Here is a 27,659-nt window from a genome sequence, read left to right on the forward strand (position 1 = left end):
TTCATGGGCAGTTCAAATGACCATTTTGGGTTAGATTTAATATTTATACCTTGCTTTCTATTACAGTAATACTCAAAGCAGATATTTGGTGGAGGCTTGTTAACTTTATTGGGTCACAGTGAAGTGGCAATTAAAATCACAGCCTCAGATTATACATGGCAGCAATCCTATACCTGGAAGTAAGTCCCACTGAAATTAATGAGACTGAGAGGACAACAGGATTGCACTGTTAGTATCGCTGCTTTCATTAAGTTTGAAACCTTTCAAAATTTACATTGAAAGAAAAAAAAAGTTGAGTTAAACATTGAAAAGTAAGGACAAATACACTATATACAGATGTAACAAGAGGACTCAATGTAGGTATTCATTTTTTACTATGATAGAATGATATTCTGGGTACATCAGCAAATTAGAAAATACAGGTATTACAATGTTTATCTTTTGATATTTGTTCACATTGAAGCACATAATTGTTTCCAGATATAACATTTTACAAGGCTAAGCATGTTTCAGATGCAATTCAAAGTAAATTTATAATGTTTGTAAAGACCAAACTGAAATTCGGTCTCCAAATAAAATTGAGGCAAATGTTACTATGAAAAAAACCCTGCACTAACAAGATTTTGTACTATCACTATAGTGGAAAAACAGTGGCCATGTTTGCAAGTTACATTAAACCATAGTTTAAAATGGTTTGTTTCCCAGTAGTGTGGCAGCAGTAGGACCAGCGGAAGAGTGAAGCGTCTGGGACAGGAATGTCCAAAGTTCATTTTGCGGGCCTAATCCAGCCCGCCAGTCAATTTAATCCGACCCCCGTTGCAGTATATGTCCTAGGGTAAAATCCTAAAATCTCAACAACTTTGGAGTAAAATCCTAAAAAAAACCTCAACAACTTCAGGGTTAAATCCTAAACTCAACAACCCTCACGCATGTTCACTTCATCAAATCTGGTCCTCTTTGAAAAAAGTTTGGGCACCCCTGGTCTAGGATTTCAAATTAAGCCATAGTTTATTGTAACTATAATTTGATGTGACATATAAACCAGTTCAGTATAAAAACAACACCGTCAGCTTATTAAAAATTACTTTTAAGGAAACAAATCATTTTGGATAAAGATAGTTTCTAACTTAGTATATGGCATGAACGAAAACCCTGCTATTCCCATTTAACTGCTCACTAAGGTTGAAAGACCTGTCCTTGTTTAACTGGGCAGATTTAGTAAGTACTTACAAAAACAGTGAGGGGCAGGTATTTTAGAAGGGGGTTCTACCTTTTTCCTCACACAGTGCCTCCAAGACTATGCTTGCTGAGACATGTATGAATATTATCTAAAAATAAAAAGTATTCACTTTATTTATACGAAAAGATCCGCAGATTCCATCTATCAATGAAGACTTACTTAACTGTGATAGAGATGCTCCATTCATAAAGTGTTTTCTAGTATCACAGAGCAAGATTCGCATTGTAGTAAAAGAAACAACAAGGCAATAGTTTGCACATTAATGGAGGAACCATATTTCTTTATGGGCTTACTGTTAGTAGTGCATGAATGAAGGGTGGAGTGGGAACCCTCTCTTTCTTCCCAATAATTCAAGCACTGATGATCAACTTTACCGGAGAAGTCTTTCTTGATGTTCTGGAGTGGTACTCATCCAGACAAAATGACAAAGTCCAAAGGCATACACAAGTCAGTGCAAGCTCCCATTGTTTAAGGAAACTCATAAGAACAGAGCTAGTAATGACCATGTTGTATGACATATTTGAAACTATATACCTCCCATCAAGCATTATTTCAAAAGAAAATTTTATATGTGTGCATGCTAGAAATGTTTTCAGGTTCAACACTGCAATTGTTCTATATGTAAATTAGGAAGCAACAATAAAGAAATCCAACATAGAACTTCACTGAGCTATTCTTTGTTAGTGTAACATTTGACCTTGTATCTTGTTGGAAATCATACAATTTTGCTAGCACAGTCCTTGAATTAATCAAGCAGATAGTTATATCCCATTCCTTAAAAGTTAGCCAATTATGAACCACACAAAAGTGTTACTGGCATGTCCAGCAACATTTTCCCACATAATGAGTAACTAAATTTGGTAGAAATGAGGCCCCTGTTATCAGACCTACATATTTTGAACACTACTTAATGAAAAGAAACTAGAATATGGATTTCATGCAACTCTGAGATTCAAACTCAAGTAACTATGCTCTATTTCTGATCTCCACTTGTTGTATTACACATATTCAGCACACATTCTCCATCCAAGGCTATACAATAGCAAAATCAATGATCTGGTGTATGCCCGGTTCAAAAGTTCAAGGGTAGGTACTCTGAATAACAGTACTAAACAATGTTTCACAGGAGCTAAAATTGAGGGCAATTTGGTATTTTACAGAGGTTGTTGCTGCTATCTTCAAATACCATAGTAGGTCAAACTACATAGATCAGCATTTTGTTTTGGGTAATACAAACAATACAAAAGGGGGGTTGGGGGTCATGTTGTCCTCATGACCTGATTTCTGAAAAGTCAATATTTAAGACCACTTTCAGCCTGGATCTGCACTACCTTAACCAAAGAAGCTACAAGAGACATCTGCAACCAGCTGCTTGGGTAAAGAAACTCCACCTCGTGGTACCCCCAGGTGTTGCTGAACAGCAGCTCACATCATCCCTGCCCACTGGCCATGTTGTCTGGGGCTGATGGAAGACTCCCAACAAAATCTGGAGGGCACCACACTGGCTGCCCCTGGACTAACATCAGGCTGCTCTGACAACTGTTTCCTGACCAAGGTCATTTCTTCTGAGATATGCTGTGAGCTGGAGATCCAGAAGGACAGTAGCAACTGAAATATCTGAGGACTGGGAAAAACCTGTGTACACATCTTGCACCTCCCTTGTAACTCTTGCCTATTTAAATATATTACAATCATCTTCAAGATGTTTAGAACAGGTGGTATAAATACTCAAAGTAAGTAAGTAAAATAAAATAGTGACAAAGTGGAAGACCCTTAACAGGCATGTGGTACATCAGAAAAGAAACGAAACGGCAGTTCAGCAGACGGTACATGTGACATCATCTGTTTACATGTGTGGTTCAATGGACCTTCAAAACAAATCTGAAAAGAGGTAGGATGCTTACTTCGAAAAGGAGGGTAAATTGAAGATCTACCAGACAACGCTGGTGCCCTGTGAATATGGAATGCATGGTTTACTGTACAGTATTCATTAGGATCCTGGAAGCATCTTCCTGTCTTTCTCTGGCCCTAGAAGAATGCTTTGTGCCGATGTGTTAGTTGTTTCAGTGCCAAGGGCGGATATATTTGTTTGCTCATGCAATTTTAAGGGGTTGAGTGGAGTAGTAGTTAGTCTGCTTTGTGGTCTTAATAATGGTTTTAGTTGTTCCTGTTGTTTTAATGTATTTGAACCAAGTCTATACAGCATTTTGTGACATTGTATCTAAGTGTATGCATTTTAGTTGGTATCCTGCCCTGGAAACCTTTGGGATGAATGATGGACAAGAAATAGCCAATAAGTAAATAAATAACATTTTCATAGTCCAGGTTATTAATCAAAGCAGTCAGCTTGAAGAAGAGTTCATTCAAACGTCTACCTGATCCCTTTTCAGAATACCAGTTTAGGTAACTAAAGCCCTCATGACTCAAGCTTCTAAGCATATTACAGTAGAACGATTACTGACTGTCAAGAAAATATGTTGAGGATTGAACTCTATCTCTACAAAATGTTAGCCAATCATCCTGATCTTCTGATATAACCACTGAAAACTGGCCAAAGATAGTGCTTTCTTTACCTTTACAACCCTCTTTAGGAATTCTTGTCAATGAGGGCATTTGCTATTGAAGTTGTACAGGTATTTGTTATGGGTCACATTCTGCCTCTCCCTTTTTACTACTCGTGACATATCTCAAGTTATTTTTATTTTACCATATAATTTTATTCTGCAGTTTGAACAATGCTACTTGCACTTCTTGTTGTTATAAAGTCCACTTATCCCTCTGATAATAGTGTTTGCCTTGTGCTATCAATACAAAGTGAAAACCACATAGTGAAAATTGACCGCCTTCCTGCCAGAGTAAGCTATCTATATAATCAAAAAAGCTTATAGAAACATAGTGTTTTAAAAACATAAAGAAACAGTAAAATCGTTTTATGGTCCAGAGACTTAACTTGCCATATTTGCCATACATGGAATGGAAACTAAACAGTATTAGGGTAAATAGACAAGTAATGCTTCCATTCTTTGCTCAGCCACCAGCTCCCAATTAGCTCCCAAGGTACAGAAAGAAACCAACCATTTATTTATTGTTTGTATATACGTAATGTACTTAATATGTAACAGGATACTGGGAAATAGTCTCAATATTTTCATGCTAATAATTTAAACGCTGTAAGTTAGGGTTGCCATATTTCAAACAGTGAAAATCTGGACAGAAAAGCTGTTGAGCTTTTTGGGTCAAAGCTGTTTTGCCCAAAGTTGTTGATATTTTGGGGCAAAAAAGAATATTCTGGAAGTATGGCAACCCTACTGTAATTATTAGCAAATCCTTACAGTCAAAGAAACGCTGCATGTGGTTTGAAATGGCTGAAGAGCCCCCATGTCCTGCTTTAAAACTGTAAATAGTGGTACATCAGATGTTTCCCCATAATGAGATACAGTCCAGCTGCCGAAAGAAAACCAAGATCTTCATGTATCACCTCTGAAAAATCCTCTCTTAAGAGGAACACTGAGCCATGCTGAATCAGGTTTTTAGAAGCCCATTGTTCTGAATTAGTTTATAGTGTTCCAGAGATGGTTTCTGCATGTCATATAAATATATTAAGTAAGTTGAGTCAATACTTACAGCTTTAGCAAAAATGACCATAAGTTCTGGGAACTGGTGTGTGAGGAGCGCTAACATTGCTGTGAAAGAGCACAGTCCTGCAGTAAAGTGGATGAAAAAAGGAAGTTCCTTCTGCGGGTACACAGACACATCATGAAATGCTGGAAGGAAGGGGGGAAATGGCAATAGTTATCTGATATTCCAGGTATTTTAGGGAAGATTTTATAAAGGTCGTGATTTTGCAAAGAAGAAAGACCTATCTGAGATGAACTATTATCTAACTTTAAATAGAGGGGATCAATCTGCAACACTGATTAAATTAAGACTTAAAATAAATAAATACACCCTTTTGCAGTTAAGATATACATCAGTGAAAGCCTCAATGGAGTAAAACGTTCTTTCATTTTAAGAACTGACCAAAGCAACAGAATTTTTAGCATTTGAAAACTGGAGAGTAGTAGCATAAAAAGTGTTAAGATGATTTTATTTATGGATAGTTTTGTATTTAAAAACTTAACAGGAATGCGTGAGTGATTGTGCTGAAATGTCTTCATGCACTGGAGTTTAATTATACCGGGAAGCCGATGGCTTAGGGTTCGTCACTAGCAGAGGCATTCCTTGAGCAATATCCTGCATGAGTGAGAAATGAGTAATTTAGAGCAGTCTGGGGGCAGATTTTAATTAGTTTTTAAACAGAGCTTTTCAAGATTTAATTTTTTTCTTGAATCGCAAATATGCAAGTGCACTTGTGGCAGATGTGCCCCTTGGCTGCTTTAGTTATAAGCATGCCATATACTTTATAAACAAAGCTCTCCCAAGATGGAGAAGTTAACACTTATCAGAATCTCACCAGCACCTAGCATGAAACAAAACCCTCATTATAAAATAAAGGGGCACCAAAATTCTCACACTTAGCAACTAAGAAGTATATTTTCAAATCACTTTACAAAGGATCGTTCATGGGCTACTATCAAGAGCCTAACTCAAGGTTAGAATTTACCAGTGTGGCAAAGAACCTCTATTTTTGCATAGATTCTAGTACAGGTCAAGTACATGTGATTAGGAAACTCTAGTGGTTAGGAAGCTCTATGGCTGTCTGGAATGAGTAAGGCAGGTTTGCCATTTTATAAGGGCTGGTTGCTAGTTAAGTGTTTTGACCACTTTCTGGTTAAATCAATTGTGACAGCCATGCCTCCTAAGGGTTTGACATTCAGAAGGCCAAAACAACCTCACTTATATTAGGGCTTTATACCAAAATATTTCAAAACTCATGTTTTTTAATTGCAATTGTTTATCATACCAGACTTGAAACGTCTTAGGAATCCTTTGAAGGCCATGCACATTTCTTATAGGAAGTGTTTATGCATGAAAAAATAATTTTAAAGGGGGGGGGTGTCACCACAAGCAAAAGTTGCACATGGATCTATTTCACTCCCCATTCTGTAATATTCCTATAGAACAATCTATGTCATTAACGTATTTTTTCCCAACAGAAAATATTGAACATATGAAACATTCCTGATCTGACTACAGGATCAGTTGGCTAAGTGAATGGCACCCTTCCTAGAGTGCCAGGAATTTCTCTGTGAGTGTAACTCATTTTTACCTATTTAACAGAACATATTTTCAAGTAAGGTTTTTCATTGCCTAACTTTCATGTTTGCCTACCTTTAAAATTCACTTTACTTTACATCTATCTCCAAACATCTGAGAGCTGAGCAACTCTCGTAACATACAGAAAAATACAAAAGTACACAGCACGCCAAGCTATGCACTTGTGTCATGGCAATATATGTGCTTAAAACAGCCATGCTAGATGGAATATTTAGGCATTGCACATTTCCAGCATGGGTCTGTGCTGAACAAGTTGACCTTGGGCCAGTTTCTCTCCTCATTTGAGTAAGGCCATTTAGAAGCCAGAAAGAAAATAGCCTTTTTTTATTTGAAACGTTGAGTTAAAGCTCCAAACTGTTATCTGAAACTGCAGGTTAAGCAAATGTATGCAAGTCTACTTATTAAATATTTATATCTTGCCTTTTTATAGTACAGTCTCCAGGGTGACCAATATAAATATACAAGACAATTCAGATAAAGACCTCTATACTACCCACAAATGTAGGTCTTCAATCAAGCCGTGTAGGTTGCTTACTGAAGGAGTACAGCAGCTTCTCGGTGATGTGATGGTGTCTAAAATGGCACGATGACCATTCTGAAACCTAGATATTGAGCATTTTCTTCACAGTGGAAATGTCCACAAGAGTACTGATCAAATTGACATTCCCACAAGGGAAGCACTCATTCAATATATTTTCCCACCAGAGAGGAATTGTCATTCTGGCCTGGGGTGTGTGGAGGAGAACACAGCCATTTAAAATGCTCTTCCCTTTTGACAGAACTAACCTAGATTGCAGAGAATGCTGCTCCAGTCAAACAAATAGAGAAAGAAACTCAACAACCACAAAGCCAAGCGGCAGTATGTGCAAGTAACACTGAGACTGGCTAAAGATACAAAAGGGGACAACAACATTTTAACGCCACTCCTTTTGGAAACATTCCCCTCCTCAGGTTATCTTCACAGCACAGAACTCACCACAGCACAACTCCATTCCATACCAGTCATCTTTATGATTATTTTGTGTTATTTTTATGGTATTTTATGTTCTATTGTATCTATATATACATTGCTATATACAGCAATGTATTTTATGTGTGTTTGTATGTGTGTGTGTAATAAATACAAATGCCATAAGATCTTGTACTAGAAACCCCAAGTTATGTGGTAAAGGGAACAAGCCACGGCTCTTCCCCACACCAGCGTCTCACCTCCTGGCCACCGGAGGCAATGCTGCTGTGGGGAGAAGTCATACTGAGGTGGTCTCTCCCAAAGTGTGAGATGCTAACATTTCCTTTGCAGAATGGGAATGTGTTGGACCACAATCCCTCCCACACTTCAAATATAAGATACAAAAGGGGGCTAATTTACATTGTTGGATCAGGGCTTTCCTTACTAGCTGCTTCATTTATTTAAAAGCTAACTGTATTCAGTGTACAAGTGTATGGAATATTTATTGTATGCATGTATAGACACACAGGTATACAAGTTGAGCACATTGCAACACAGAAAGAGAACATACTTTTGTGATTAACTGTAGATGGAAAAAATAAAATGTGAGAAATGGAACATTTTCTTACTTGGTAATAACTCTCTGTCTGCTGTTTCTGTGCAGCTGGGATAAGGATAAAATAGATGGCCCTTTTCTAATGGATATGGGATCATTCTAAAGGCTGAGGAGATAAAAAAAATCATCAACATCATATCCATGCAAAATTCACTTTACTGGAGTCCGCTGGAAACAAAGTCATATCTGTATTCTGTATCCCACTTGTGATCAGATTCCTTTTATTAAATTAGCACCATTCTAGCTACCCTCAGACTCACTGACAATCACCTCCCAAGCCATCCAGTCTTCTTTCACAAATCAAATATGATAGGAATTCAATATTCACATGGCATTTGCATACATCTTGTTGGCATCGAAGAACAAGACTAGATGATCCATGGAGTCCCTTCCAACATGATTCTAAGACAATATGAATACGATTCAAGATACTTCTTGACATTTTTAGTTTGAAACACCCCATCTAGCTTAGAAAACTTTCTTAGAAAACTGGCAAAGTGGCACAACAGTGGTTTCTTTCATAAGAATGGAATACTAGCAGCACATGCTCTTCTACGTATCAGCTATTTTGTTTTTTTCATTGAAGTACTCTGGCTGTGCATTCAGTTACACTGAAGTAACTCCATGAACTGGCTTTTGGAAGGAAGGGGTGGGGTGGACAAGGAAAAGAAATATGCATGCACAATAGATATTTTAGTGTTTACACTGCAGAAGAGAGCACCTACATGCATGTATTTTTAAAACCTTGGAGCAGAAAGAGAGCACAAGCTGAACACCTGTGTCATCTTAATTGCACCTTCAATGTGACTGAAATCTGGACAAGAACTAATACTAAAACTAACTAAAGTGCAGAGGGAACCTCAATAATGAGTCAGGATAGCCTCACAGTTGAGCTCCAGGTGCACATTTAAAAATAATGATAAAAAGAGAGAGAGAAATATTAGCTCATGCCACTAACAAAGAATACTTACTGCCTTCCCATGTGCAGTGCAACAGATTAAGTGCCCCTTCAATTCGCTTCCAGTGCTGGAGATGGAAGAAAGCATAAGCCACTGCTTCACTGTCTCCACGTTTCAGGATGTGCTCCGGAGGCAAAATTAAGCTTTTCATTTCTAGCAAGTACTGGAAGAAAACGTGTGAAGTGATGTGAAGCTACACAGACTATTGAGGCTAGTTTTACGTATACACAGACTTTCAAATATTTCAAAACTACTTTTAGCTTGATCCATATATTACATTAGAGATAAAAGTTGCTGACTGGAACAAAATGTGGATTATTTGGCAAATGCAAATTTGAGAAGCTCCTTATGTACAAGCATATACAGACACCACTCAATGAGGAAAGACTAAATCAGGTAAGTGTAAATATTTTACAAACACATTCAGACTTCAGATTGCAGTACGCAAAGTGGTTCCAGGAACATACATGTAATTGTCTTTCTAGACAGACTGGGAGACAGAACACCAGTGAAAATTTTCAGTCCACGTGATGCAATCATTATATTAGGTGCTAATACTAAACCCCAGTTCTTGGAGAATTTATCAAACAGAAGACACCCTTCAGCAACAGACAGCACTGGCTGAACACAAATCATAATGAAAACTGAAGTGGTAGCCAGGGATTAGGCAACTCCGCAGTCCAGTAAAAGCCATTAAAAGCATCATGTGTATTCCAAAGCCCCCTTCCCACCCCTTCAATCACAGGCACTCTTTTCTCCATTGAAGAAGGCCCACTATCTAGATGCAGACAATGCATTTGGAAAAGCAACATGCTGTTACTAACATGGGTGGTTTTTGTTTACTGCTTTGTTCAAAAATGCAACTTAGTTTGCACTGCTAAATGTGCCAAAGGGGAAAAAAGGGAGAGGATGCTTTTGCAGAGCAATGAACTTCCACATTTATGTGGAAGAACAGGAGGATTAGGACAGCAGAAACAAATAACCACAATCAACGCGATTTATAAGGAAATGACTCCCAAGAAGTGGAAGAGGATACAACAGTAAATTATAGAAGTAGTAACGGTGATGTGCTCAACTGCCAGCAGGACCTGTTTAAAACAATATTTTGAGGAGCCCAGGGAGTTTGTCTTTGTTAGGGTTTCACATTGATAGGTAGGTCCCAAACAGTGACACACAAGAAACTCCATTAATAGGTCTCTTAAAATAAATAAGTCTGGGAATTGTTACGGTATGGCTCTGGTTTGGTACTCTGCCTTCACTGCTTTGTCTCCCAGTAAAACAAAAGGCGATGGAGGCTATTCGCCTTACCAAATTGACTTGTGTCCTCAAGCAGACAGAGAACTGTATTCAAGTGTCATTCATGAAGCAATCTACTGAGTCTATTCTATACCAGGGATGGGATGATGATGATTTTATTTATACTCCGCCCATCTGGTTGGGTTTCCCCAGCCACTCTGGGTGGCTTGTTGTTGTTGTTGTTCATTCGTTTAGTTGTGTCCGACTCTTCGTGACCCTATGGACCAGAGCAGGCCAGGCACCCCTATCCTCCACTGCCTCCCGCAGTTTGGCCAAACTCATGCTAGTCACTTCGAGAACACTGTCCAACCATCTCATCCTCTGTTGTCCTCTTCTCCTTGTGCCCTCCATCTTTCCCAACACCAGGGTCTTTTCCAGGGAGTCTTCTCTTCTCATGAGGTGGCCAAAGTATTGGAGCCTCAGCTTCAGGATCTGTCCTGGGTGGCTTACAGCATGTATAAAACATAGTAAAACATCAAACATTACAAACTTCCTGATATAGGGCTGCCTTCAGATGTCTTCTAAAAGTTATATAGTTCTTTATCTCCTTGACTTCTGGAGGCAGGGCATTCCACAGGGATAGGTGTGAATCTCAAGTTGCTATTGGAGTATACTCCCATCATCCATGATCCTTGGCCGTGCTGGCAGAGGCTTATGTGAGTTGGGGTTCAACAGAATCTGGAGGGCCACAGGTTCACCATTCCTGTTCTATACTCTTCCACAAAATGCAAATGGTTACTTTAAATACTCTTGTTACTGTATAAATTACTTGAGTCTCTCTCTCCCCACACACACTTTTAGAAATTCTTTTTAAAAAAGAGAAATATTTTCAGAGTAAAGTTGCAGGTATAAAAAATTCAGGTTTAAAATTTCATTGAGGAAAACAAATCAGAGAGCGTTTATAGAACATTACAGGAATGACTTTGAGGAAGTAACTTATGAACTGACCTGATCCACACAATAATGGCCAAAGCTAATCACATCCTTGATCACTGCAGTCAATAACTCTGTCAGTTCTCCCCAAAACTGTAAGAACGCAGTGAACTTAATGATTTTTCAGAAGATGCCACAAATCATGAGATTATTTACTAATCCAGTTTAGAGGACTTAACTTTTCCCATTCAGATTCTTGAAGGAATGTAGCCAAGGTTGTGCCCTGGTCAAATATAGTGCATTTACTGCTTCACTAGGTTCTTCATTTTGTGTCTTGGGGCTACTTCTGGGAGGGTAATATTCTTACTAATCCCATTTAATCCTCTTTGACAATTTTTTTTTAACACAGTAAGGGATCACTTGTAGAGAGCCATTGTGGGAAAATGGTCTCAAATATCTGACCTCTGACATGACCCCTGATGGTCTTCAGTAACTAGTTTGGTATCTGAAGAAGTGTGCATGCACACGAAAGCTCATAGCAAGAACAAACTTAGTTAGTCTCTAAGGTGCTACTGGAAGGAATTTTTTTATTTTTTATTTTGTTTTGACTATGGCAGACCAACACGGCTACCTACCTGTAGTTTGGTGTTGAGATAGATTTCTTAAATAAGGCAGGGGGGAAAGCTGCAACAATGGTCAAGCTTCAACTATATTAGCCTCTCAATCACTAATTGTGAACTCTGCGGCTCAGGGGGTTACATCTGCCTGTCTTTCTACATTATGCCACGCAGACACGTACGATAAATAAGTGGAAACTGCAGAAAAATAGGTAGTTCTAAATAACTTGTTTAGCTATTTGCTTTCGTACAGGGTGGGGGTGGGGGTGGAGATGGCATGCTAATGCTGAATGTATTTTAGTTGCAAATTTGGCATGCAGAACCTGTTTCTCTCTCTCTCTCTCTCTCTCTCTCTCTGTGTGTGTGTGTGTGAAAGAGAGAGAGAGAGAGAGAGAGAGAGAGAGAGAGAGAGAGAGTGTTCAAGTGTTGCTGTCATTTCCAAAAAAATCTGCTCATTTCCCCCCAAAAGCAAGTGTACTTGGGTGCCAGTTTGGAGAGTTTTACTGCCAGAGACACAGAACAGTGATCATGTTGGTGTACCACCTACTGCTTAACAGTCTTTCTGTCAGAGCTGGTTGAAGTAATCTGAAGTGTGGTAAATGCCTCATTGTAGGAGGGAGCACTCCTTGACATCTTGAAAGGAAGGGATATGTCATCACTCCTTAAAAGGTCCTACCTGGATCATGAGGATCTAAACCACTACTCAGTTACTAACATCCCTTTCTGAGCAAGGTGCTCAAGAGACTTGTGGCCATGCAACTTCAGACATACTAAAAGGTAAAGCAATTATCTTGACCCACCAGGGCTGAATCTAGACACATCGAAAAAGTGTTTCAGTTAAACGCGTTGTAAACTTCATACAGGGGAATCCCATTGATGAAAGACAAAACTCCACTTCACCATCTAGTGTCACATTTATCTTTACAAATGTAGCTGAGTCCCAGGTCTGGTTTTGTCATAGAGACAGCTCTGGCGGCTCTGGTTGATAACTTGCTTTAGGAGAGAAATGGAAGTGTTACCCTGTTGCTTTTCCTTGAACTCTTAGTGGATTTTGATACCATCAACCATGTTATCCTCCTGGAGTAACTTGGTGGGTTTGGATCACAGTGTTACAGTGATCCCAGACCTACCTATAGGGCTGCTTCCAAAGAGCTGAGTTTGGCTTAGTCCCAAGTTCTGCAATCCTTACTTTTGTTCCCAATGCTATTTAAATATCTATATGAAGTCATTAGGTCACATCATCAGAGAGTTTTCAACTCAGTGCCATCAACATGCAGATGACATTCAGCAATGTATCTCACCATCTAAACTGGATATAGCCATGTCTGTGCTGAACCAGTGCCTGAAGGTAGGAATGAGTTGGATGGAGGCCAATAAACTGAATCCTGACTTAGCGAAAACACTGTTGGTGGGTGGTCCTTGTGCCAGGAAAATGTGCATTTTGCCTCTTCTAGATTCCTGGATCAAAATATCCCAGCTAGTTTTACATGTTCTAGTAATCTCCCAGTTGGATTACTGTAATACACTCTACATACAGCTGCATCTAAAGTTTTAACAGGTGCTCCAAGGCTTATTACACCTATTCTGCAGGAGCTTCACTGGCTAGCTAAAATTTAAGGTGTTATTAGTATGTTAAAGCCCTGAATGACTTGAAGTGCCTCTCTCCATATTAACCAGCTTAATATAAGAGTGCCTTATTCGCAGTCCCACCTATGAGTGTTGTGGGCCTTCTCTGTGATTGTACCTTGACTCTGAAACGTTGCCCAACGGTATGTACAGAATAATCACTTACGGTTTTCCACTGCTCAGTTCAAACTTGCACCTCTCCCAAACCTTTGGAATTTTACAGCACTCTATTGTTGTAATATTTGCTTTGCTTTAACTGTTTTTCATTTTAATAACTGTATCTTTCAGTACTGTTGGAAAACACTTTGAGAGTGTATGGTGAAAAGTGCTATACAAACTTTATAAGGCAACTAAGGTTTGTTAAAAGAAGTTTTGGAATTCCAGAAGATCCATCTGAATCAATGAGATTTATTTCTGAGTAGATATGCACAGGACTACTCATTTTGAAACTTTAGTTTTGACCAAGAAAAAATGCACATCTAAAACAAGCATTTGTTAATTCAGATTCATGCTTAACTATTAGATTGAACATACATTCCCTGGAAACTCAGGAAGCAAATGTGGGAATACACACACACACACACAAATAAACCAAGCAGTCAAGAAAGCCTGTTATCGCTTAAATTGAAAACCATAGACACAATATATTCCAGAACTTGACTCTTCCTTAATCTAAAGAAGCTGTGCCTGTATCTAACACTGCTGGCACACTGTTCTCCCCAGCTCCTTGTCAGCTGGAAGTTGCACCAATACAAATAATGAAATCTGAAAGAAAGCATGACCAGAAAGGAAGATAGAATTATGGATAACACGAGGCGCTAATTTTCTTGACAACACACAGAGCTAGTCAGGACAACACAAAAAGATGGTACAGACATATTAAACTCCTTAAGGATACAGCAGTTCTGAGGCAATTGAAGAGACACCTAACTCTTAGATAATGATAAGACATCATAATCTTCTCTCCCTAAAGGCAAAGGATGAAGCAAAATCTGTCTGAGACTGTCTGAAATGAACTTGCTGTGCTCTTGATCAGTCATGCAGGCAAGCAGCAAATTCTCTCAGCAATTAGCTCTCTCAGTGCACATTCTATCAGATTGGACAGGCAGACAGAAGACTGGATGGATAAATTCAGACCTTCAAGGAAAGAACCATTTGGACGTCCCGATTATCAGAGGAGGATTAGGTCTGGGGATAAGCCATCCTTCCACTATCAAGACTGCAAGGGCCATATATCATCAGTGTCAGGAATGTATAGAGCTGGTTGAAATTCCAACTGTATACATTCATTTAGGAGAAAGTTGGACCGGGGCCTGGGGGGGGGGGAGTCTCGCATCTAGGTTCATCCCATTTTACGAGTGTGGTAGGAAGGCTTTAATTGTTCCATATGACACGAAAATAAAATGATTTTAAAATCTGTCTTGGAAACAGAATTTGGTTGGGATAAGAAATTAGCCAATTACATCAGCTTAAACATTTATGTTTCAGGTTATCCGAATTAACTAACCTCATGGATGTTTTAAATTTATTTTTGTCACTTTTTCCCCAAGCAAATTGAACATAATCATTGTAAGTTTCTAATATTAGAAATATTAGAAAATATAGCTAAGAGATAATATTTATGTGGTGATCCCCAGATGCTGTGAACTAGAACTCTCATCATCGCTAACCACCAGTCATATTGGCTGTGAGTGATGGGAGGTGGAGTACAATATATGGAGGGGACCATGTTGGTCATCCCAGTCTCAGATATTGAGAACACTTAAAATTTGTTACAATGAACAGTTCAATTGAAATACACAAATTGCACTATCTAGAACAGTAAAGCATTTGTACAATACAGTTGTACCTCATGTTACGAACGTTGCGTGTTGCGTTCGTCATGGGTTACGAACGCGCCAAACCAGGAAGTATCGGAACGGGTTACTTCTGTGTTTGGCGGTTCACGCATGTGCAGACGTGCAAAATGACATCACGCGCATGTGCAGAAACGCCGAATTGCGTCACACGCAGACACGGCACTTCAGGATGCGGACCTTTCAGGTTATGAACGGGGCTCCGGAATGGATCCCAATCGTAACCAGAGGTACCACAGTATTATATTAAAGTTTATATTTTGCCAGCAGAACAAATTCAAAACATAATCCCTTAACACTGATCAGCACCAATGTGCCCAGTAAGCCACATGTTCTGCAAAAGTATATGTTCATAAAGGTCATGTATATTGTCTGCAAAAAGACTAAGGGCAAAAATCAGTCCTCAATTTTGCATGAAGAGACACTTATGGAAGCTCAGAAAGGCATGACAAAAAGCTCTTTTTCAGTTTATGAGGTTCAATTTTGCTGTCAGGATTTACAATTATCCTGCCAAGTTTACAGTAATATGAGCTGGTAGTGCATGCAACTTCTCGAAGAGGTAAGAAAGTCTTACATTTCATTAACAGCGGTACAGTAAGATTGCAACTCATGTGTGCACTACATTCCAGAGGCAGCATGCCTACACAGCACATACACAAAATCGTACATAGACAAAAGCTACCTGCTGGAAGTGGGGGAAGTCCTGTGCAGAGGACCTCCCTGCACTGGCTCCCTAGGCTGCAAGAAAGGTGGGAGGAAGCTTGGTTCCTTCAGATGTGAAAAGGGAGAGAAAAGCAGACAAGGAAAGAGGCAGGCAGAAATGTGGCTCAATTCCAGTTTTGGGTTGTTGTTTTTTGCCTGCACCTCTGTCAACCTCTCTCTGTCCAGCCAGCAGCTCAACATTTCTTCTTGTTGTTCCATCTGCCTCCACAGCTTCCCCACTCAGTTCACTCATTTTGGAGCTGCCACCTCTGCTGCAACCATGGTTGGGAAAGCTGCTGCTTCCTCAAAAGTCAAGGGTGCATAATTGAATTTGCGCAAGTAAAATGTGTGTGTGCTGCAACTGCACGATACAGAGTTCAAACCACATGGGAAAATAGTTCCACTCTTTGCTAGTCAGGGCACATCTGGAGTAGTGGGTTCAGGTCTGGTTGCCACATTTAAAAAGTGAATGTCCAGCCAGAATGGTGAGGCGGTCTGGAAACCAAGCTCTATGAAGAGCAGTTGAAAGATCTGAATACTAAAAGTGAGACGTAGTAAAAGTCTGGAAACTCCTGGGAAGCCAATTTCAGCTAAACGTTAGAAGAAACTTCCTAACTGTTAGAACTATTTGACAGTGGAATACTCTGTCTGGGCAGCTGGTAGGCACTAGCTTCACTGGAGGCATCTGGTCAGAAGCTGGTCAATCATCTGTCAAGAGATGCTGTAGTTCAGGGGTGAGAACAACTTTGGCTCAGCAGGCCAGATTCTAAAGTGGCCACCCCTTTGTGGGCCAGTTTTGACAGGAGGGTGGATCCCCAGGGAAGTGTGAGGAGCAGGGTTCGGGAATGGAAACAAGGTCTCTGGAAGAGCAGTAAGATATCCTTCCAGTCTCCTTCAATTAGTTTGCACAAGACCAAAGAAACGCCTTCCATAGGAACAGTTTCAAGCTCCAATAGGCCCTGCTTCTAAGAAAAAAATGGTCCCCATTAAAGAAGAACATCTTTCTTCAAAGCAGAAACCATGTTTATCCTATGGGCATTCCTGCATGGGAAATCACTATATTCAAACGGAGAAGGATCAAACCCACTGTATGTAGAATGGTTTACTGGTTCATTTAGAGCTAGCCATAGTCACAAACAAAAGGATGGAACTAAAACACTTACTCAAATATCTTTCTGAGAACCCATCTGTTTCTTATTGTCTCACTTATCTGATACATCTAGTTTTCAACTGGACAAAATCCTAAATTTCAGCCATTTAGAAAAAGCTTTCACTTCCTATTAGACAAAGAAAGTGGTCCATTAACAATTGACTCTTTGTAAAAAACAAACAAAAAACAAATAAAAGCATGCAAAAAACAAGTTCTTCCCTAGAGGAATTATTTTTAACTTAGTTCTAGTACAATATGCTATAGTTCTGACTGTCTACAGATGAAATTGTCCCCCCCCCCAAAAAAAAAAATGCTGATAAGATCTTTATTTCCTGGAAAGTTGTTCTGTTCCCATGGTTCCCAAAGTGGTAGGTAAATCTCCGTAAGGAGGCTTGCAATCCCTGGGAGTATTAGTGGTCCTGTTTACCCCACATTTCCCCCGATTTTCTTCTTATTTTTACTAATCTATATAGTGTCAACTTGTGCAATGTTTACTTGGACATCAAAGTAATAGGGATATATATTAACACATTTGTATGGGCTGTGTGAATTCAAGAACAGACAGAGGGATCAACTGTGTTCTATTTTTCTGGAATCCATATCTAAACAGGGACGTTAAATGACCCTTAGAGCTCATATTGAACCATGTCTTGACAACAAGCACCACCAACTCATTGCTTTTTCTTAGTTTGTTTAAATAAGCTCAAACATTGTCTCTCATCTTAGGACAGGGGTAGCCAACATGATGCTTCTTAGATGTTTTTGAACTACAACTCCCATCAGCCCCAGTCAGGATTGTCAATTGTCTGGAATGATGAGAGTTGTAGTCCAACAACATATGGAGGGCACCACATTCACTACCCAACTTAGGGGAGAATTGTATTAGGTTGGAAATTCAGTCAACATGCTTCTACCAATCAGAAAACAAAATCTTGCTCTAGTACAGCATACTATTTCATGGTCTTTGAATGTTTCATTAAGGCAAGCAAGTGCCCACCCTATGGAGGTTAACATATATTCTCTCCCTGTGTATGGAAAATTATGGCTGGGGAAGCAGGTAGATCCTAAGGACTGCCTTGATCAGTCAACCTATTTATCAACTCAGGAGCTCAAAAGCAGCCAGCAGACAGAAGCTGAAATGGTTTATATATTTCTATTTAGATTTATGGTACCTTTCAAAACAGAACCCAAAGTAGTTTTACAAACAGAACAATTAAATCAGAAAACAATTTTAAAAAGGGCTAGAGGAAAACATGAGATCCCTAGTCTCCCAAGATCAGAGGTGGTGAACTTTATTTTCAGTCTGAGGGCCATACTGCCTCTTGATCCACCCTCTGAAGACCACATACAAGCATGGTCAAAACCAAATCAGGCATAGCTACCCCACACTCACTCTTTCTTGTACATACACCACACATCCTTAACTCAAGACAACTCTACAGAAACACACACACACACACACACCACACTTTACACACTATTGTTTATCTCTTTGCCAACAGTGCAATACAACTGCTCCCTCTTCTGTCACCCCCTTATCTGACTCCCCCACTCTCCCTGTTAGTCTTGTGGCATTACACCCTCCCCATGTGTTCTTCCTACCATCCCCGAAGGCTCCATTATTACTTCAGGACAGATTAGGATCCTCCTACTAGTATTAACAGCATTTGCAGTACTATACCAGCAACTGTGATTTCAGAAAACCAACAAGAACAGCTGAGATCTGAACACACAAGTCAAGAAGTGCATGAGCAGGTCTGAGTGAGGCCAAGGACCTCAGAAGTGCTGTGAGAGACCAATAAAAAAAACAGGGTCCTTCTCAGTGATGGCTAAAGTAAAGAATTCACTGAATGGTGAAGGAAGGATTAGGTCAGGCATAGGCAAACTCGACCCTCCAGATGTTTTGGGGCTGCTACTCCCATCATCCCTAGCTAACAGGACCAGTGGTCAGGGATGATGGGAATTGTAGTCTCAAAGCATCTGGAGGGCCGAGTTTGCCTATGCCTGGATTAGGAAATAGTCTGCTTTCGTCAATTATAAACAAATAATCCAAATGGGATGGCTCTAGTTAGGAGACACATAGGAGAGAGGGAGAATATTGTGGCAGGCTGGAGGTTGCAGTGCCTATCTTAAAACAAAAACAGGCAATGGAGAGAGCATTTGATAGTACCAGAACCACCAAAGAATGGAAAATGCACTGTTCCTATTTGAAGATAACAATCAAACAGTAACACCAGGAACAACAAATTTGCCAACAAAAATACAAAGTATGTAATCTCTCAGCATGAAACCAATTATAAGGACACTAATCTCTCTGAAAATCTGCCATGCCAAAAAACAAAACAAAAAACACTGTCATGCTTTTGGGCTGCAAACATTTGAGATTAACAACTTTGAATTGTTAGGTGTTGCAGAAAAACATAATGTCAATATGTGACAGAACTCTGAAGAGCTAAAAATAACAACCCTGTACTTCTGTCTTATGATATTTTAGCAAATGTATGCTCTCAAACCTATGTGTGCCCAAGAAAATGTGAATGCTGGAGATGGGGGTGGAAATCAGTGCAGGAAGTACTCCTACTCCCGAGATCACTATTCTCCCACCTGAGTTTACCCCTTATTTCTGAGCTCATTAGTTAAAAAGTGAATTTACCCACAAGTCCCAAGTGCCTGCTACATCTGCCTCGTAAGACAGAATGTTGGTCATACTGTGTAGTTCTACACTCAATATGGTGTATGTAGAGAAGTGCTTAAAATAATCAACCCGTTTTAGTTGGCTTGCCTTTTGCTTTGTGTGTGTGTGTGTGTGTATATGCATGCATGCAAACAAACACTTACCTTTGGAACATGAGGGTTAAATTCAACTGCTCTGTGAATTGCCTCTACAGCATTAATCTCTGCTGTACTAAGTCCTCTTCTAGAGGCTGTTTCTGGAGAGAATCTGCAGCAATATTCAAAAATTTGTTAAGTTACTCAAACTGAGGCAAAGGATAATCTAGCTTTTTTTAAACTGAGCTGATTGAAAATAATTGCTGAAAATAATAATTCAGCAAAATTAGCTGGGCCAGAGCTTAATCCAACAAAGCAAAAGCACTGCTTGCAGTTGCCAGATGCAAAATTATTTGCTTGCAGGAAGAGTTTATCCCTTTACATCTGAATCAGAAATATTTCACTTACCTATCTGAAACTGCTCTGGCCTTTAAGAGTGCTGCTGTGTAACATATCGCTGCTGATTTTGGAAGGCTGATGTCTATGAAACAATAAATTTTTGTATTTAGATTCTAAAGTGAGAAACATTTTCAAAACCACACCCTCCAAGAAGAGGGAGGTGCTTTAAAGCTACCACAGAGGAAAAGGCAGTGTTTCAGACTAAGTTTACTTGCTTTGTGTGAGAGCTCAGGGGAGGAAACTACAGAGAAAGACATGCCTATGCATCTTACTCTCTTGTACATGTGTCAAATGTCCGCTACTTTGGATAATGGCTCCAAATTGTCTGTAGCTTCTTATTGGTGAGAATTCCAAGATGACTAAAGGCCCATGGCCATTGCTGTGGCTCATAAAAACATATGCCCCCAACACCCATGTGCCCACAGCAACAGAATGTGGGATAACCTCTTCTGTTCCATTTATTCTCTGTCACTCATCTTTCTTTCCTGTACAATCTCAACCCTAAGTCCCATTCTTTCCTCTTTTCTCCTAATCACCTCTTTCCTTACTGTCATCACAACTTTTCATGAAGTTACTCTTCCTAGCTGCTACTTCTCTTCCTCGTTTTCCCAAACGAGAAGATCAAAATTTTGGGCTGGTTGCCACACATCAATGTTCAGAATCATGAATTGTTTCTGGCAAGTCTTCAACATCACTAATGTCATAAAACCAGGTTAAAGCAATCTATTAACACATTTTAAAATGCCTCCTGCCACTTTCAAACCCCCCACCCCCAATTCCACGTTAATGGGCACTTTTAGCCACTATCTACTTTTTAACTTTAAAAAAGTGTAAGAATCTGCAATATATTCTGAGTTAAAGCAATGGCTCCATCTAGCTCCAGCATTGCATCTGAATCACAGCAGCTTTTCAGCATCTTGAATCTTGAACACCCATTGCTGGAGGGGACAAGGAGTGAATCTGACACCCACTGAACTGTGTTGCCACCCTTAACTTAATCAGAAACATGATAATTAGTTTTAATATCACTGTTCAGAGTTTACATGAAACTCTTCTTACATTTTATGTATGTGTTCCATGGTATGCTGAAAAGCAACTAAGCACTATGCAGTCCTAGGGGAAGAACTGTTAGGAAAAACTCCTTTAGGGGACCTCTCACAGAAAATGTGGCAAATCTGGCACTGAACTTGAAGCACATTATAGTTTTTTGACCTGAAATCCTTTGCAGAGAAAAGGAAAAAGTGGTGTAACTTTGAGAATGGTAAAAAAGTAATTAGTCTCTTGTGCTAACTAATCTATAGATAAACATCAGTATAACATACTGACAGGATACAGTATACAGTTATAATGTAAAAAGTTAACATATCTGGAATGAAAAGAGCCACTAGGAAAAAATAAGTGGGATAGAACTGTCATTCCAATATGTCTTGCTTAAATGATCTTTTTTAAATTTTGGTGGGAGTGTTACTATTTTTTAAATGATATATATATAGCCTTTCACCAACTGGTTTACAACCTAACTAGCATAATAAAACCCAAACAACACAATAACTTTAAAATAATTAGTATTTTGCAAACAACCCTGGGATTTTGATTGGATAAAGGGCAATTTAAAAGTTGAACAAATAAAATAAGATACAAATCAAGGTGAGCAGATGTCTGTGTTGATTTTCAGGCACCACCTATCTGTTCTGCTGAGTTATTTGGGAGGCCTTGGACCCCAAGAGGGAAGGGGCCTAGTTATTCATGAATATTTTATTCAAGCACACACTGCAACTTGCATCTATTTATATATTTATATATTCTTACCATCATACTTTGCTAGAACTGCCTGGACATCAGCATAAGCCTGTAGTTCCAGAAGTGATTCTAGGAGATTTTCATGTATATTCAATACACTTAGGAGAGGGAACTCTTTCATTAACTGTAAATAGGGCAGGGAGGAGATAATAAATTAGGCTACACAAGTTTCTGTCTTGCAGCCAAGTCTTATGCATGTTTACTCCACTAAGTAAAAATGCATTAAATATGATTTTAAGAATAAAATGAATTACACACACTAACCCAATGAACTCAATGAGATCTATCTCCAAGCAAATGTACCTAAGTTTACAGTCTAGGTCAACAGACTTGGTAGCAAACTCATGGTTTCCAGGACCAAACACAAAGGATTGTACATTCCACTCATATCTTGAAATCACAGGTGCTGCTTTTCCAATACAAAATGAAACTGACCCATTTTTCCTTTGCAGCACAGATTGAACTCAAGTCATTCTGCAAAGGAATTGCTCAGTTGACCCAAACAGGCAAAGAGCACTGATTTCAAATCTCGCTTTGGAAAGGGTTCAGCTCCATTCAGTAGCTTCCAAGCGGAACCAATCCCAGTGGGACTTCCATCTGGTGCCAAATTTAACAGGCACTGAAAACAAGTCATGGAGCAATCAGCACCCCTTTTAAGACTCCTGATCATTCCTTTGCAGACTGCTTTGGACTTGACATCATATATTATATCGGGGGGGGGGGGGCAGATGGCATGACATGGGGAAAATAGCCTCTCAGGCTGGATGTTCCTCATCACTGCTATACACATCTACTCAGAAGTAAGTGCTGTTGACTTAAATTCAGCTACTAGCCATGAGTAGCTACAACTGGAAGCAGCAATGCCAATTCTGAATACTAGTTACTGGAAACCACAGGAAGAGAGAATGTTCTTGTGCTCAAATCCTGCCTGCCAGTTTCCCAGAGGCATCTGGCTGCCCACTGTGAGAAGAAGTTACTGGACTAGTTGGGCCATTGGCCTGATCCAGCAAGTTCTCGTTATGTCCTCCCAGGTAAGTGGGTATAGGATTGAAGTCTGGATTACTTACATCTCTCATCATTTTTACTGCTTCTTTAATTCTTCCAAGCTTCCTTGCACACATAGCTAGTCTTCTTTTCACATAAACCAGTACATTAGTGTCTCTTCCTAGGGAAAAAGAGAGACTACATCAAATACATAAAAACTAAGATATCACACATTTTCTAACCCAGGCATTCATTTCTGCATGTTGTAGGAGATCCATCCTGCTCTTCCTGTCCACAAATATATTGAGAAGGTAGAGAGTTAAACCATAAAACACACCCATAAAATCACAAAGTGACTTTTTTTGAAAACACACATGATTCAATCAACATTTATCCATCTGAGTCTGCAAAATGGAGGGAACATTATATCCTGAGAAAATAGAAAGGGAGGGGCACAGAAAATGTGATGTGCCAAACAATGACTTAATATGAAGCACAAGGAATCCAACTATTTCCTCAAGCCACCACATCTAAGGATGTGGGACGAGAAACCCTCTAACACCCTTTCATCCAAACAACATACTCATAGCTTCAGCACATATTTGCTGTTCCATTGTAATAATAAATTGGAGTTTGACAACTTGTTTGTGGCCTCAAAATTAAGACACCACATTCCATGGCACAAGACAGCAAGAGAGAGAGAAATACAAAGAGAGAGAAGGATACTGTAACCTTGAGCTATTGACAGAGACTTGCTAGAAAAAGCAAATAGGACGAGCTGAGCTGTTGGTAGAGCAGTGTTTTTCAACCTTTTTTGGGCAAAGGCACACTTGTTTCATGAAAAAAATCACGAGGCACACCACCATTAGAAAATGTTAAAAAATTTAACTCTGTGCCTATATTGACTATATATAAAGTAATTTTTCAATTTTTCCCACGGCACACCAGGCAACATCTCGCGGCACACTAGTTTTTCAACAGTGGTTGAAAAACACTGTGGTAGAGGGATGAATCCACCAAAGGTAAAATACCAAAGGTAAAACATTATTTCCCACAGCCCTGCTAACAGCAATGTAGTTAATATAGAACTGTATCGTGTTGCTGCTCTGTGAATAGAATGACCTCTTTCCTAGAGTGCAACTCTCCTTCTGTGACCAGCATAATATTTTAGAATATTCTAAAGCTAAAGCCTTATCCTTTACACACTTAACTGAAAGTGAGTCCCAATCGTAATCAGTTCAGCTTACTTCTGTTTAGACACGTATAGAACTGTAGTGCAAAACATTCAGCACTTTCTGAAATTAAAATGCAGCTTGTACAACTGCTGCCTGTACTTAACAGTATGTGTACTTTTATTTTTTGTGTTCATGTAGATTTTAATCCTTCAGCATCAAAGTTTTCTAGTGCTTCTGTAGATCTGAGCATGACCAAGCACAGCACTATTGACCATTTTGAATGATTTGTGAACGGATACTTACTAAACTGTGCTTCATGCTGTGGACTCTGGGAACTGCAGTGCTGAGACTTTCTATAAATGGTTTCTCCTGCTTTCAGAGCCTGCTTAAAATATTTCTCAGCATCCACAATAGTAGTTGCTTCTTCCTCGGCCAAAAGAACATACGCTGTGGCACAACTGAGAGAGAGAGAAAAATGAAACCAGGTATTCAAAAGATGTATGCTGACACAGTGACATGATTAACAATGTATACAGTACAGCAGCTGAACATACTTACAAATAAACTCCGATCAAAGATGTGGAACAAAACTATTTTCATCCAAACAATCTAAAATGTTTCAATACACATTAAAAGGAAAACAGGCTCTGTGAGACTGACCCCAGGCAGGAGAGAGACTACTAATTTTCATTGAGGGTGGCTATTTTATGATCAAGACGACTACAAAATGCACTAAGTAAAAGGTAAATTTCCATATCTGTCAAACTACAAAAATGAAGGTTTTTTTTTTAAGGACTACAGTTCATTCTATGTAGAAGCTAAAAATATTGGGTGGAACTTAATGGTGCATTATTATGAACTACTCATCTGTGTGAGCATTGCAGCTTGCCACATGGAATGATGTCCCCTCTCCCCACACTGTTCTTGGGATTCTCCCAACCCCCAGCTCATTTTGAGGGGCACATGAAGGTAGAAGGAGGGAAAGCTTCATTGCACAAGTGGATGTCCTTGTGAAGGGCTTCTGAAGACGGGGAGTGTTAGGTGAATCCCACCCATTACTTTTGACCTCAAAATTAATAAACTGGGGGAGCAGGGGCTTAAAATTGAAATACTGGTACTTTCATAAACAACAACTGTGCTCAAATATTCTGAATTTCTATAATGTGGTGGTTCAGATGTACATGATGAGTCATATAAAAATGCCAGCCCACACATATAGAAGTGCACTTGGATAGCCAAATGTACAAAATAGATTTGCAAAGTGGTGTATTGTCTAAAAAGGTATGGAAACTTTTGCTCTGCTTTCTCTCTCTCTTAACTGGAACATTGTGTGAGATACAGAAGGGAAAATGTTAGAAAAGAAAAAGAAAAAGAGAGAATTCCGAGAACATTTTTAAAAATGACTTAACTATGAAGATTGTTATAACAATTGTGCTTATTTTGAATTGAAAAATACCCCTGCCCCTTGAAGATCTCATTTTCTAAAAAGTGCATGCTAATTTTGGACACAACTGAGCCAAACGTAAGAATTTTGAGTCCTATTAACATGGACCCTTAGTTCAGTCGCACTGAAAAAGATTAGATTCTTTACTTCATTTCTATGGTTCGGCATCAATTCAAACTTGTGTGAAGTATCCACTTCGGACTGCAGGTTGGAAAAATTGCAACATCTTAATGTCCAACAATTACAAAAACTTCTTACATGTTAACTTTATACGTCAAGAGTTAAAAACTTAATATGGGATAGTGTTACAGCCCACCAAAGGTTACATCACTTGAACATGTTAATCATATTGTTACAAAAACCCAGTGCTTGCCCCTCTTTTCGCGAAGCAGTGGCACAAGTTCACAGGACCACAGGCGCACACACACAGGGTCTGGGTCCCTTTGGAGAATAGAAGAAACATTGGAGACTTTCATGCTTTAAGAAATAGGGTTTATTCGCCTATTTACACGTTCAGTTTGCATGGAAGAAGTCCAGATTTTACAGCTTGGCCCAAAGCATTGCAGGCAACCTTTCCTTCTCCCCCACCAAGATGAATCTCAGCCTTACTTCCTTCTTCTTCTGCCCAGAAACCCTTGTTTCAAACCTCCCTTTTCCTGTCCCCTCAAACACAGTTACCCCAGCAACCTTTGTGACATCTGACTCCCCAGGTCAAAGGATCCTTCTATGGCCCATCAGCACCTTTTTGCAATGCTAACAGGTCTGCTCTTCCCCCCAGCCAGCCAAGAATTCCTTTGCAGCTTATATCCCCCACCCCCAAATAATCACAATCCTAGAGTTTATTAATTTCTATGTTTATCCTAAGTCTACAACAATATGAACAGGCCCTAAGAAATTACTTAACAATGCTGTATAGCTTTAATTTTAGTTCATAAAATTAGGGTGAGACTTCTTACCAAACTTACTCATTATTTAATTCTAAAGCTTGAAATGCTGCTTTTATTCGGGCCTGAGGGTTCCTCTCCCGCCATGCCTTCTGCATAACTGTTGGGGGGAAATAGGATTTATTTACAGGCAAGTCATGACTGTAAGCATTCATGGACAAACAAACAAACAAACATCTCTCTCTTTCTCTAAGAATAAAGCCACTAACAAACTGAACACCAGCCCCTATCACAGGGGTTGGCACGATCCAGCCCATGGAGGGATTTTCGCTGCAGTGAACCGGCCCAGACGAGGTAAACCTTGCCGACCCCTGCCCTATCATAAATGTATGTTATTCTTCATCTTTATTTTTAAAAGAAAGAAAAATTCATAAGGTGACTGGCAGAAGGGGGGGGGGGGCAAAGCTTGTGTCAGTTGACCCCAGGTGGCTCATGAAAAGTTTGTTGTTTTCCCTCCTGCTGGCTGCAAGGTAAGTTTGGTCACTGATGGTCTCTGGGTGGAATGAGTGCGGCTACATGGAGATCACTGCCAAGGCTGGTGGGATTGACCTGGCTGTTGCTTCCTCTTCTTCTGTCTAGCTGTTGCTTCCTCCTCTTCTGCCAGATGCTATTCATTTTAAGTGAATAAAATTCTCATCATTGCCACTCACTTGGCTGGCTTCAGTTTTTTGGAAATGAAACCTTAATCCCGACAAAGACTAAAAAGTGAACATTCATGAACTGATTGCACAAGCCTATTCATGTCTACTCAGAAGTAAGTCCAACTGATTTCAATTGAGCTTACTCCCAGGTGAGGAAGTACAGGATTGCAGTTTGAATATATCTGATGGTCCTCAGTTTTTTATAAGAAAGGGAGAGAACCTATATATGTTTCTTTTGGAACTAAACCTGCAACTGTCCAGCAAGAATAATGTGGAAAATGTTGGAGCATTTTTCTGAAAACATAATGTTAGCTTTGGCTCTGATGATGAAACAATATACAACATTTATAAAACAAAAACTACAGCTCTCATATCATTAAACATGTCATCAGATTAATGTGT

The 27,659-nt window shown here is 39.4% G+C and overlaps 1 protein-coding gene across 1 annotated transcript in view; it reads right to left on the reverse strand.

Annotated features, from left to right (window-relative positions):
• ST7L (suppression of tumorigenicity 7 like) overlaps positions 1-27,659 on the reverse strand; it is a 41,488-nt gene that overhangs the window by 4,266 nt on the left and 9,563 nt on the right. Inside the window, 9 exon segments of the mRNA XM_033152957.1 lie at positions 4,865-5,004; positions 8,036-8,128; positions 8,994-9,144; positions 19,940-20,042; positions 20,279-20,351; positions 22,079-22,193; positions 23,137-23,234; positions 24,532-24,686; positions 26,638-26,716. Coding sequence (XP_033008848.1) covers positions 4,865-5,004; positions 8,036-8,128; positions 8,994-9,144; positions 19,940-20,042; positions 20,279-20,351; positions 22,079-22,193; positions 23,137-23,234; positions 24,532-24,686; positions 26,638-26,716 — 1,007 coding nt within the window.

The sequence above is a fragment of the Lacerta agilis genome, chromosome 6 (assembly GCF_009819535.1).
Source record: "Lacerta agilis isolate rLacAgi1 chromosome 6, rLacAgi1.pri, whole genome shotgun sequence".
NCBI classification, from domain to species: domain Eukaryota; kingdom Metazoa; phylum Chordata; class Lepidosauria; order Squamata; family Lacertidae; genus Lacerta; species Lacerta agilis.